The 13,532-nt window shown below is 41.8% G+C and overlaps 1 protein-coding gene across 6 annotated transcripts in view; it reads left to right on the top strand.

Moving 5' to 3' along the window:
* Positions 1–6,566: 6,566 nt before the first annotated feature.
* Positions 6,567–13,532, top strand: part of LOC118215250 (dmX-like protein 2) — a 60,453-nt gene continuing 53,487 nt past the window's right edge. For 3 of the 6 annotated variants that reach the window (XM_035395828.1, XM_035395830.1, XM_035395832.1), the window contains exons 1-4: positions 6,567–7,026; positions 10,944–11,069; positions 12,841–12,912; positions 13,335–13,413. In XM_035395828.1, the coding sequence (XP_035251719.1) occupies positions 6,940–7,026; positions 10,944–11,069; positions 12,841–12,912; positions 13,335–13,413 (364 nt within the window). In that variant the 5' untranslated portion in view covers positions 6,567–6,939. The remainder of the gene's footprint in view (positions 7,027–10,943; positions 11,070–12,840; positions 12,913–13,334; positions 13,414–13,532) is intronic. The other 3 variants (XM_035395831.1, XM_035395833.1, XM_035395829.1) reach the window with 2 other exon arrangements.

Consider the following 13,532-nt stretch of genomic DNA (forward strand, 5'->3'; position numbering starts at 1 on the left):
CACTTCTTGCCAAACCATGGTGGGCATTTCTGAAAGTAGTAGTTAGGAGTAGTTAGCCAGGTCTGGAGATTGGAAGGAAGAGGGAAACTGCGTGTGATATCAATTTTAGTTTAGTCATCCTGAACCTGTGCAGAGGGATTGTTCAGGGTACCCCAATCATCCGTGGGGACAATTAATAGAACGTAGGTTGTATTTCTTCCCCCACAAAGAATGCAAGATTGTGTTAATCATTACATCTTTACTCCTGAATTGGTCCTCTACAGTTGCAAAATGATGGCCTTATATAGATAGCTATAAATGCCACAGCTGTTCCTGAAATTGCGTGTGCGCGATCACAATGAGGCTTACAGTAAGGATGCTTTGTGGCACTTGAGAATTTCACTGAAAAAGCTTTTTCTAATTATACTTTATAGATATTCACATATTAATTACACATTCCAAAGATCATGTTTACATTTGGATATTTACTGAAGCAGTTCAGGTTAAATGCTACACCCAGGGGTACCATAGCAGTGCCTGATTCAGGATATGTACTGCCAACATCCAGGTGTTTGGCTTCCTTCCCTAATTACTGCATTACCCTCCCATCACCACCAAAATGTGAAAGGTCTTGGAAGGTCTTGCATGTTTAAGCTGTTGCATATAGTCTGAGGCAAAGCAGCTAAAGTTTGCCTTTCTCACTTCAGCTGTTTTTTTTTTTGTTTTTTTTTGTGAGGTAATACAATCAGTAACAAATGCCATTCATGTGTCATATTTTACAGAGGAAGTGTCTGGGTGGACGTATAGGGGAGGCATAATGTTTAAAGCCCCAGATCTGTTTCTGGTTGCGCACTCCTCCCACCCTTGAGCTCATGAATGTTGTTGTTTGAGTGCCGTGGGTGTGCCTTCATCCAGCAGAAATTCTGTATTAAAAGCTGCAGGATTGGGTCATGCCTACACTGTATTTCCAGATATGTCACTTTGATTAAGTTTGTTTCACATCACACTATTATTTTGCCTACATCATTATCCAATATAGCACTTTAGCACTATAGTGAAGACTTCCTTCCTCAGATCAATACTTTGACAGGAAGGTACAATGCTTAACTTTTTGAAAACATCTATGCAAATGTGTTTTCTTATTTGCAGGACCAATGCAGATAAAGACGTAAACACGGATCTGACGGCAGCAAAGTAAGATGCAAAATGATCCAAAACTTATAGCATCTTTGATGAATGATTTTATTGTTATACATAGATTTTCCTACAAAGATTTTGTATTCCAGTATATCCCTTCATGACTGATATGGTCAAGAATATGAGAGGAAACAGAGGTTTACTCAGTTTCTCAAAACTGTTTTGCAGCGAAGGAAGAGGATCTGAGGGAACTGCTCAAAGTCAGGACTGGCTGTGAGATTATGCCAAGAAAGCTTTACTTGGACTATGCAGCAGAGGGCCACATCAAGTCTGTGACATGCTTTGAGTAAATAACCATTCCCTTAGCATTTACAGAACACGCTGCACCCCAAGAGGAACTGCTGGGTGCAGTCAAAGTGATCCACTATGGATTTGGCTTGGTTTAAAATCAACCTGGCTCACAATGTTCTGAGGTTCCGTCAGAATTTTAATGTGTTTTACACAACATGCCATCAAAACACATTTTGATACGGCTAGCAAGTAGCTGCAGAAAAAGGATTGTACTTTTATAGGAAGTTTATTTCAGAATGGCTGTGTATATTTTGCAAACAATACTAAATATTATTTATCATGGAAAATGCAATGAAAAGATTTTACTTAGATTTTACATAGTTCAAATTGTAGGTTATGCTAAACTTACTGGACAAGGACATTACAGTAAGTCATGACATTGGACACTTAAAGTCATGAATTTAAAGACTATCAACAGTAGTCTCTATTTTTCTTTTTTTGCAGAGAAAAACTAATTCAATAACTTGCTTTCTACAACTGCATACATTTCAACGTGTTTTGTTTCCCCAAAGCAGATGACAAGAGAAAGTTCTTCCCTGGAACAAAAGCCTTTGTGTACTTATCACTGATCACTAATTACTGTCTAAGAATTTCCAGAACCTCTAAGTATATGTCTATCCCTTGGCTGGAAGACTCTCTACAAGGATCAACATTGCACAAGTGCTCTTTTTTTTTTTTTTCTGTTAGCTCCAGCACAACTGCTGTAACTTCTACCTGGTGAGGTTCTGCTGCGGCAGAAATGGAGGAACTGACTGAGCCATAATTGACTCCATCCTGTAGCACAGTGGCACATTTGATCATTTCACAGTGGTACCTTTATTATGATAAAAATATTGGCAAGGGTAAAATTATTTGTAATGGTGGATTCAACAAAGTCAGGTAAGTGTGAAAATGTAATACTGGAGCCACCTCAGGTGGTGGGTGGAACGGAACAAACACAGCTAATTTGGACTCCTTCCCCACAAAGGGCGAGAGTTCCAAGCACATTCACATTCCTGCAATAAAAATATTTTAGTCTGCTAATAGGAGTTATACGTTCACATTAATGACATTGTCCCCACAAAGAGGCGTGTGACCTTACTGCTTAGGTGACCCAGAGACCTGCAAAATTATGGGATCTTTTTCTGGGAGGGGTGGGGGGGGGGGGGGTGGTGTCTTCCCCTCCTTCCACTAGGCCAAGACCTTGATCTCCTCTCACGGGAGGGACTGTTGCATTTGGCCCCTCTAGACCTCCACTTGCCCCCCTCTTCACCCATCTGTTCTCAGCCCCACAAGTGTGCCAAAACTGGGTATGCCTAGGACACCCAGGACATAGCGTGCCACCACCAGTGGGGTCAGATGAGGCAGGGCAGGACAAAAATACTTTCCAAATTATCAGAAAGCTGCAAAAGTAGCAGGATGTTTTGAATCACAGTCTCACACAAATGTGATTTATGGCCAGGTGCAGTGATTAGAGACATATAATTCTTTCAAGTCTCAATTTATGGCCAAGATAAAAACTTTACACGGGCAGATAATCTCTCACTGTGTGCAGGTGTTTGTATATGCATGTTTATGTGTGCGTTTCTTTCTGCGCATATGTGTTGTGCTCCCTCCATGTTAGTCCACACAGAATACCCTCTTAACCACTCAGTATCACGTTGAATCATGTCATCTGGTACGGTTTTACAACAGTGTGCAGTACAAACATCTGCATAAACAATGAGCTGCTCTGTGTTCTGTGGCACTGGAGTGCAGTGATGTATATAATAAATATACATACAATAAGGGTATGACCCAATTGCACAGTGCACAGGTGTTGTATTACGTCGTATAAGAAGGAAAAGGCATGGAATGCTTAGCATAGCAATGCACAGATTGAAGCTGCCCTACGGCATCTTTGCCTTGTCTGACACACTAGGAACTAGACACTTCCATTATTACACCATTAAACTTTATGATCTGTGGACCTTATATGACCAAAAGCTATGGAGGCTGCAGGCCTTGCCTATGAAGCAAGCAATTAGCCATTCATTTAGATTGACCGTCATGGCTGAAAAGTGAGTAACGGCAGACTGCCTTGTGTAGAAATATTCTTAAGATTGAGAACAGAGTATGTGCACAATGCTGAAGCTGATATCTGTGTTTTCTTAATAATTTACACATTTACTTAAATTGCCACTGCAATTCTGCAGTTTCATTTAAAGGCCAGGACAAAAGTGAAATTGTTTTCAAGAATTTCAACATTTACATTTCTTCACTCACAAAACATTTTCCCCAAATTCAGTGCCTGCTGAATTCACCAGGGAAAAAGTAAAAACGTCTTAATGTATGCAGCTGTCCTTACATGTTGAATAGTTCCTCTGAGACATGATTTATCATTTAGTTATACAAAATTAGATTTTTGAAAAAAAAAAAAAGAAAAGTATCCCGAAGTCCCACTGTGTCATCCATGTGAGTGCATATGCCTCCACAGTGGTAATGTTGCTTCATAGGATTTGTGTCAGTGAACTGCTGAGAGGGAAATGCAACCCAGCAAGCAAGTCAGACCTTCATATAAATGACCTTTAGCTCTAATGTGTGCACAATGCATGAATGGCAAATTCATTTCAACATATATATTGACTATATAAGCTTAGACAAATATTGAAATATAATGCAATCAAATGTATTCACAATGCAGCGAGATATTATTTGTAGACACATATTTTTACCCATTCCTAATATTAACATTTTTTGTGCAGGCTACAAGGTCTACCTGATGTAGCCTGATCAACAAACTCGGAAGGGACTTCTCATAAACTGGTCACAGGAATAGTGTCCTGTAAACGTCCCTATTCTTGGCAGCATTCTCAATCTTCAATGGAGAGCAATATGTTTGGAATGTCTGGTATTTTAAAACGTGCATCAAACGCTGAAAGCCTACACTGTACTGACACGCTGCGAGTTTGAGACGAATCGTCGGAGGCAGCTCGTCTCCGCGCGCCTTCTCCTCCCACACAATCTGGGGCACTATGTTCACGTGACGCGCGGCTCGCGGTGAGAGTGGCACATCTGCCGGGGCGGGAATCGTGCTCACTGCGCGGCACGCCTCGCGTCTCCTTTTGGCTCGCAGGTTATTTCTCCCGGGAGCAAGCGGACGGGTGTACACCGGTGCAAAGGAAAAGGCCCCTGTGAACAAGTTGTTGAGCATACAAATTCTGGGCACTCCACATTTGTTTGCACTTTGAAAATATCCAAATATGCAAGCCCTTAACAGGAAGAGGTTTCCTTGTTTAGGGAGATATCAGTCCGTTTGGCTCAGGTACTTCTATAGTAGCCTACTTGCAGTTTTACAAATAATGGCAGCACAAAACTACGGCTTAAGAAGAAATGCCTATCTGTGATCTTCCGAGATGCCGCAGAAGAGTTATTGTGCTTATTATTCATTCCTCACACTGAAATGACAATTCTGGACAAAATGTGTAAATCACCACAGTTTTATAGCTGAACAGTAGCAAACAGATAACAGTTCAGAACCTCCTGAGGCTAAAAGCTAACCATGAAATGAAAAAATCTATAAAGCATTTACTTCTACTCTGTATAACTGAAGGCCCATGTTCTCAATGCCCTTTTTTTCTCTACCTCCCAATATCCTGCACAATGCACATTTTTCCATGTATTGCGCTCAATTGCATCTTTACACACTACTAAACCAATGGCATGTGATTGCCAAAGAAAAATGGAATTTGACATGGATTTTGTCTCTGAAGGACAGAAAATCTGTACAATCTCACCTATTCTGTTTTTGACTAAAATAACCTTCCCCAACGTATGAAAAACAAATAGATTGATGACTTAATAGTAGACTGAACACATTAAAAACTGAACTTAGTTTTTATAAGATGACAGGTTTGGAGGCACAGTAATTGTAAGACATGCCTATTTGCACTTTAAGTGCTTATCCCCCACCACTCCCAGGCCGCTTAAGCTCACTAATTAAGCAGGGTTGTCATTTGAATTGGCAGTTTTTGTAGACACAATGTATTAGTCACATTTTTTAGTTTTAGTGTGCCCCTTAATAGCTTTAAATTTCAACAAAATGTCAGAATAGAAAACTTATATTTTAAAACATTTATTTTCTAATGCCTGTTTAAAAAACAACTTTTAATTTTCAAGGTCAAAAACAATGACAATGTAAAGCTGCAAAATGTTTTGTAGAGATGAAAACACTTGACTGAGAACTGAAAACAGGCATTGATGCTGTAGTTTCTCTAGTGTAACACAACAGAGAAGTTTTTCTTTTTAATGATTTCTGAGCTTACTATTAGGAATCAATCTTTATGCTTTATGTCCCTTTATTCCAATAAACCACATTGTGGGCGTTCCTTGTATGTACTGTGTGGCTGTGTTACTGCATTTGGAACAATGGCTCTGACATGCTGTCCTGCAGCTAGACCTTCCATCCAGGCTTCCTGACATCCCTACATCCTCTGACACTCGCTTGCAGGCCCTGATGCCCTGCTTTTGCTCTGGGACACTGCTGGCTCCTGCCCCTCCCAGCCAGGCCAGCCCTCTTCAGATGACTCACACACACACACACACACACACACACACACACAAAACAATAACAAAAAACTGCTTTCCAAAAACCAGCTGTTTCACTGCATCCCCACCCCCACACCCTCAACACCACCCCCCCAAAAGAGAGGGAAAACAATTGTACCCCCACAAATAAGCATGACACTGGAAATGAGTAACCCATGGTTCTGTGTGGGCACAGTATATTGATTCATAGTTATTGCTTCTGGCTCATTACTGTAATTCCAGGCACTGACACTTTGAATTGTCATTCATACAGCATTAAGGCTTTTCTGACAGAATGCACCAAGTGTCCCGAGCCTTGGGGGTTGGGGATTCCCTTTGAATGCCCACTGACAGCGTTTCATAAAACCGTGAAAAAATCTACACTGCAATTGCTAACAAGCACGTATACATTTACTCCCTAAGCACCTCCCATATCGTCACTGAATGTGTGATATTAACAACAGATATTCAGTCCAGTACAATTTAAACTCGCAGCCCTGCAAGTCCAGTGATCAATGACAGCATGCATCGTCATCGCGGTATGCGCGCTCCACCACGCTAGAGGGGTGTCGGTGACGAGCAGTTTCGCCTGGGAATGGCGTGAGCGCGCTTGGCGGGCGCCTGCTGCAGAAAGCAGTCCGTACAAACCGAGGGGTTGTAATCCGGGCCATTCTTGTTGACAACGAGCCTAGACTAGAAAATTAAACAGTTACATCGAGGAAACTGGATTGCGCGTGATCAAGCTGTTCCGTATTTAACAATGTCAGTGTAAAAGTAAAGCCGGGGGAAAGATTTAAGCGGAAAAAATCACTGACAGGCCAGATGAGGTTTGATGGGATTCATATGCAATACAGATGGAGAAATCGACAGGCTAAATGATCGTATGTGTTGTAAATATTTAAATATCCATCACTAGTAACAGGGAAGATGCATCTCCACCAGGTGCTGACTGGGGCTGTGAATCCAGGAGACAGCTGCTATTCGGTGGGAAGCGTTAGCGACATCCCTTTTACTGTAAGTATTCCTTTTAATATTTGCAGCGAGGATGAGGCTGGCTAGATTAAGAAACAAACTGAACATGGATATACGGCGTATTCGGAGTGGCTGGCCCAGGACATTCCCCTCGTTATCTTCATTTTCGACATCGTCCATTCGGAGTGACAGTTGTGCGTTTGGTTTATGTTTTGGTTTACAGACCTGTCTTGTTTTGGAAGACCGTTTCCGGAAATATTGAGCATACATTGCCTGACTGAACACGAAGTTTCGGTTTGGAGTCATTTAGTGGAAATTTAAGTGCATGTGCAATCGATGATTTTCCGAACTTACGTACCCCTCCCACATTTCCTGATTCTGACAGATGTGGCTAGCTTGCTCGCTCGCGAAGTCGCACATCAGTATGGTAATGCCAGAGTTGGCAAACATTTGGCGTCAGTGCGCTCCACAGATAATCGGAATGACTATTAGTGCATAAACGGTGTCCATTACAACATGAACTACACAAAATGATTAGGTAGCCTATTTAAGCTGTTTTCGTTGATAGTCATTCCTAATTCTGAGTACATATTGTATCAAATGTACACACCAGTCATGCGAATACATCATTAATGCGATTTAGACGTGTACAAAATATTGGCAAGGAATTCAGTTAACGTTTTTCGAAAAGTAATAAAATGTTGAAGTCATGTGTGCGTGAATGTTTGCTGGAGGTTGCCACCACGATTCACGTACTGGAATGCTTTTTTTTAGGTCGTATCTACGATTTTTTAAAAATCTGTGTAGCCTGACCCAGACTATTTTGCTGTCTGACACACTGATGTTATAGCCTAGTGTTTGTTTACACAAGTCAACACTTACGTACAAAAAGAGGCTACTGCCTTTTTGCTTTGTTTATTGACCTTACTATTCAAGAGAACGCATATGGGCCTGTTTTACGCTAATTAAGAGTTGATCTCTGCGAAGTAATATAGGGTTATAACGTGACGCTGTGGTCTAAGCCCAGAAGTGAATGAATGAATATGAGCCACCAAAGAGGCGTGATTTATTATAGATCTTTCATCCTCGGAATAGTTTTATATGACTGCACAAACATCGTACTTTTACGTAGAGCGAGACATAAACTTGCAACGTGAACTATGAACACATTTCTTCTGCATTGCATAATGGAAGCTGTGTAGAAACTGCTTTTTTATTTGTAATTTCTGCATACGGTATGCTCCAAGATTATGCAATACAGGGCGGTATCGTGATATGCGGTAAACGGAGGAACTAAACCAGAAACTAAATGAAACCCATACGTCCTTTAATCTCTGCAACTGCCCCAGTTCTAATGGAGTGCAGTGGTCTAGTGGTCTTAACTAGAGGTTTAAACCCTCGGCAAGGTCATTCAATTGCCCCATACGCCTTGAACTCAGGGCTGTTCGTAATTTATGATAACAGTGATCACGTGCCAGTGGTATACCGTTACTGCGATTACCCGTATCATTTAGGATGCAGTGTGGCAGTATCAGGGATGACTGTGTTCTGGACGTCTTTGTTAATGTCAGAAGCTGTCAGGGGTGACTGTATTCTGGAATGCTAGAAGGTGAACATTTTCAAATAGTTTGAAAGTCATATTTTGAGCTTTCAGAAAAGACTCTTACGCTGGATTAGGCAAAATGTTTAACAGCATGGTCTGTAACCAGTGTGTGTCTATTTTCAGCATGGCGAGGGAAAGTGCTCCCTTGTATTAGCTATGTCATTAAAGGTCTTGACAACACATAACCTTTCAGCTTTTGGCTCAGTTTGTTTGTAAATTGGTTCCCTCTGTTCTGAGTGAATTTCTGTTTTAATTCTTTGTTTTCATTTAATTGCATTTTTCCTCAGATATGCACCCCATTTTGCTCAATGACAAGATGTTTTGTTCCCGTGATGAGTGGCTGTGCTACTTGTTGAATTTACTTAAGAACCCTTGGACTGTAGTTGAAAGAATTCCAGTGTGATTGAATTAGCCACAGTAAGGACATATCTATGAGAAGAACCTGCTTTAATGGAGGCTTTCCTATAGGAGCTGACATGACACAGTGACATTTGTTACTGCAATTTTAATGCTTCAGACATGGGCCTCTGTTAACAAAAATAATCTCTCAAAGTAATGCACATGCTCAGTTCTCAAGTATATCAGTTGTGTGTCTAATTAGTTATTTAGTTAGTTTTCTCATAACAATCAAGTTTTATGTGACAACATGAATGCAGTAGTATGTGTGTACGCCAGTGTAGGCTATATGGCACATAGTAGCCTATTATATATGAATAGTGAGCTTGCACACCAGGGAGTGAGTCATTCTATTGTTGTTTATCTTACTAATGTTGTGACTGGTTATTGAATCACATCATTGAGCAACTTTTTCCATATGTCTCAATTGTTTTATGAATTTTGGCAGTTAGAACTCAGAAGAGTGAGGGCTAACGGTATCATTGAAAGTGCACTGTGTGTATGCCCACTTCTAGCTATATGGCATGCATGGGAATAAGTTCACCAAGTGTTACTTCAAGACCTCTGTGTAAGAACGCATAATAAGAAGGCAAGTGAAGAAGGATATTAGCTGACATTATGTAATAGATGCAAATTAGAAGCTGTGATCTGTCAGGTTTATGCAGATCATCAGGCCAAGTGCTTAAACAGACTCATCTTCGTCAGCTATAAACGAAGTTCAAAAGAGTGTTCTTGCTGTAACCAGGATAATCAGTGATCACTGTGTTCCTCGTGATGTTCAGCAGTTGTAATTGGCAATCACTGTCTGTGTGTGTGTGTGTTGTAGCCTATATGGGCATGCATTTATGTGTGTTTTCCTTCCTGCTCGTAACTGGATGGGGGTCATTCTGGGGTAAGAATGTCCTCTTAGAATGGCCAGACGGGGTGTGATAATTATATTTAATATACTTCACCAGACTGTAGTACATTATTATGCCTTTTTGTGGTTGTTTTTTGCATAAACAGAATTGGCTGAGATTCAGTTCATAATTATTCTTACAGGTTGAGCTTAGTACTGCAGATGTTCCATGCCTCTTGTGCTCCTTTAAATAAACCATCTCTGGGATGGTAACCATAACAACGCCCTGCAGCCTAGGTGTATTGCCATGTGCAGCACCGAGTGCCAGTGTTCATCAGTGACCCCAGGATGAGCAGCAGCCATGTGTCGCAGGGGTTAGTGCCCCGGGCCTCTAGTCAGGAGGTTGCAGGTTTGATTCCCGGATAGGGCGCTGATGTTTCACTCTCTATCCAGGTGTGAAAACAAAACCTGATGCTCTTGTTTTTGACAACCTCCTCACAGCATCAGTGGTGGTGTTTCTAATGTGGGAAGTGTGATGTAATGGATTCTGCAGTAGGTTGATGCTGTGGTTTCTCGGTGGTCTTGTTATGAGAGTACAATCACACTTGTGGACATCCCACAAGTGGGTGGAGCTGTTGCATGTTATCAACCAGGCACATATTTCAACCAGACATAATGTTTTGCAAGGGGGTGCGAAGTTTTTTGATTGGTTTGTATGGAAGAGTGTTTGACAGTTTATGATAGATCTCCCTCTGGGGTTTGGGGGAGGGGTTGGGGGTTCATGAAGGCTGACTGTTCCATTACTAGGTATGTAACTACACCAGTCATGGCCTGCAGTTTGTCTGTTCAGTGACGCTGCCCTCTTTGGCTGTGGATGACCTCACTTCCGGAGGTTAACAGAGATGCAGAATGTCTCAGGAAGTAACAACATTTTTATTTCCCTGTCCTGCAAGGTTTTTGCTGGCTGCTTTCACCCCAGAAACTACTGGATGCACCTGTGAGGGAGATGCTTGAAACCCTTTGATTTTATTGCCCCCCCCACCACCACCGTCAAAATGGCAGAGATTCCTGCTAAGGTGCACACTCATCCCCCACTAAATTTCTGTCTCTCTTTGTTTTCAGGCATATGGGTCTGGCTGTGATATTGTCATCCTCTCCAGTGATTTCGAGTGTGTGCAGATTGTCCCTGGTGCCCAGCATGGCAACATACAAGTGGGATGTGTGGAGTGCTCGCATCAGCTGGGAAGGGTATGTTTACTTATCAGACAGAAAGCATGTGTGTTAATGGCCTCTTATATACAGTTAGCTCAATAATGTTTTGGACACACATATATTTTCTTGATTTGGCTCTGTACTCCACAATTTTAGATTTGAAATCAAGCAAGTCTTCAATCTTGTGGTTAAAGTGAAGATTCTCAGCTGTTATTTAAGGGTATTTTTAGACATTCTGGTTTCACCATGTAGAAACTACAGCACTGTCTATACATAGCACAGGTGTTTCTGAGTGAGGTGTGTTAAATTGCTCCCTCAGTGCAGATATAATAGAGCTTTCAATATCTAGTCTTGATTCTAGGTCTTTGATTGCCTTTTGAGTCTGTTATTGGCATTTGTCAATTTGAAGCCTTAGAGCTGTGCGACTGAAAGTCAAGAAAGCCATTATGAGGCTGCGAAATAGGAATAAAACAGTAAGAGACATAGGCCAAACTTCAGGCTTTTCAAAATCATTAAGAACATCATTAAGAAGGAAGAGACCACTCATTAGCTCGGCAATCGCGAAGAGCCTGGTAGGTCAAGGAAGACTACAGTTGATGACCAAAGAAATCTTCCCATAATGTTGAAAAACGCCCAAACGCCTATCGCCAACAGATCAGAAACATTCTTCAGAAGGCGTGGTTGGCGTGCAGGCATGGTTGTGTCAGCAACTACTGTCCACAGAAGACTTCACAGTTCTGTCAGCAACAGAACTACAGAGGCTACACTGCAAGATGCTAACTAGTTAGCCACAAAAACAGGACGGCCAGGTTACAGTTTGCTAAGAAGTACCTAAAAGAGCAGGCAGAGTTCTGGAAAGAAGGTCTCATGGACAGATGAGAGCAACATTCACTTTCACAGAATGGTGACAAGAGCAATCTGTGGAGGTCAAAAGGAACTGGCCAAGATCCAAAGCACACGGACCCCCTCACCTGTCAAGCATGATGGTGGGGGTGTTATGGTAAAATACCCTTCAATAAAAGCTGAGAATGTGCACTTTAACCACACGTGAATCTAAAATTGTAGAGTACAGAGCCAAATCAAGAAAAAAGTGTTTTTTTTCCAAGCATTATGGAGCTCACTGTACACTGCTGTACAGACCCCTGTTGTTTTACCCCAGCTTTTGTCTAGAACATATTGTAGTGCGAACCTATTGACATGACAATAGAAAGCAAAACTAGGGAAGAGTGTATTTTATTGTACTATATATATCTTCCAGAGAAGCCTTTATTAACAAGAGCTCTCACAGCTGTCCAAGAGTAACTGTATTGGTTCATACTTAGTTTGTAAACTAAATGCAGTTGGGGTCCAGTTGGGGTCTAAATATTTGAAGTTGCAGTCAGATGCAGTAACACTTATAGCTGCAGTGCTGGATGTGCTGGATGTGCACTTACACTAAGAGCAGCAGTGCTGGATGTGCTGGATGTGCACTTACACTAAGAGCAGCAGTGCTGGATGTGCACTTACACTAAGAGCAGCAGTGCTGGATGTGCTGGATGTGCACTTACACTAAGAGCAGCAGTGCTGGATGTGCTGGATGTGCACTTACACTAAGAGCAGCAGTGCTGGATGTGCTGGATGTGCACTTACACTAAGAGCAGCAGTGCTGGATGTGCTGGATGTGCACTTACACTAAGAGCAGCAGTGCTGGATGTGCTGGATGTGCACTTACACTAAGAGCAGCAGTGCTGGATGTGCACTTACACTAAGAGCAGCAGCGCTGGATGTGCTTTGGGACGCTGAAGTGCAGCCATTCATTTATCCTCAGATCGCTGCCTCCTATGGGAACACCGTGTGCATCTTTGAGCCTGTTGCAACCAACCCAAACAAACGACACAATGTGAGTAATTATTTACTTTACACTTCTGACCAGTAGGTTTCTGCTGTTAATTATTTACTCACTTCCATACAATGTACCATATGTTATGAGTCTGTACAGTTATGTATGTGCGGGTTGTATAATGTTGGACAGAATCATGATGTAGATGAAATAGGCCTACATGGTATATTATTACTATGGATGGTAACACCCTTAGTATGTTGCATACCTCCCCCTGTAAATCATACCATCCTGAAACATATAGATAAAAATGGTGTCCAAGATCAAACAATAGAAAATTTCACTTGGTATTTTTTTGTAGCACCATACACATTGATGCGCATTTGTGAAATTGTTCTGCTGGAGATGGTGAAATAAATAAGCTGTGCAGTGCTCTCCTGTGCCTGTGTGAAGCGGTGTTCCCGTATGTCTCTCTTTCACAGCAGCTGAATTACCAGTGGCACAAGACCGGCCAGTTTTTCCTCAGTGATGTGACGTACAATCTGGCATGGGATCCGCAAGGTATCCCCGCACGACCTGTGCATTTTTAACACCTCTGTCCTCTTTGGAGCGTGACTGCAGGCTCTGTGGAGGAAATGCCTATGTGTGCCTGTGTAATTTGGTGGAATAGTTCATTGCCT

Source organism: Anguilla anguilla, chromosome 16 (genome assembly GCF_013347855.1).
Source record: "Anguilla anguilla isolate fAngAng1 chromosome 16, fAngAng1.pri, whole genome shotgun sequence".
NCBI lineage: Eukaryota > Metazoa > Chordata > Actinopteri > Anguilliformes > Anguillidae > Anguilla > Anguilla anguilla.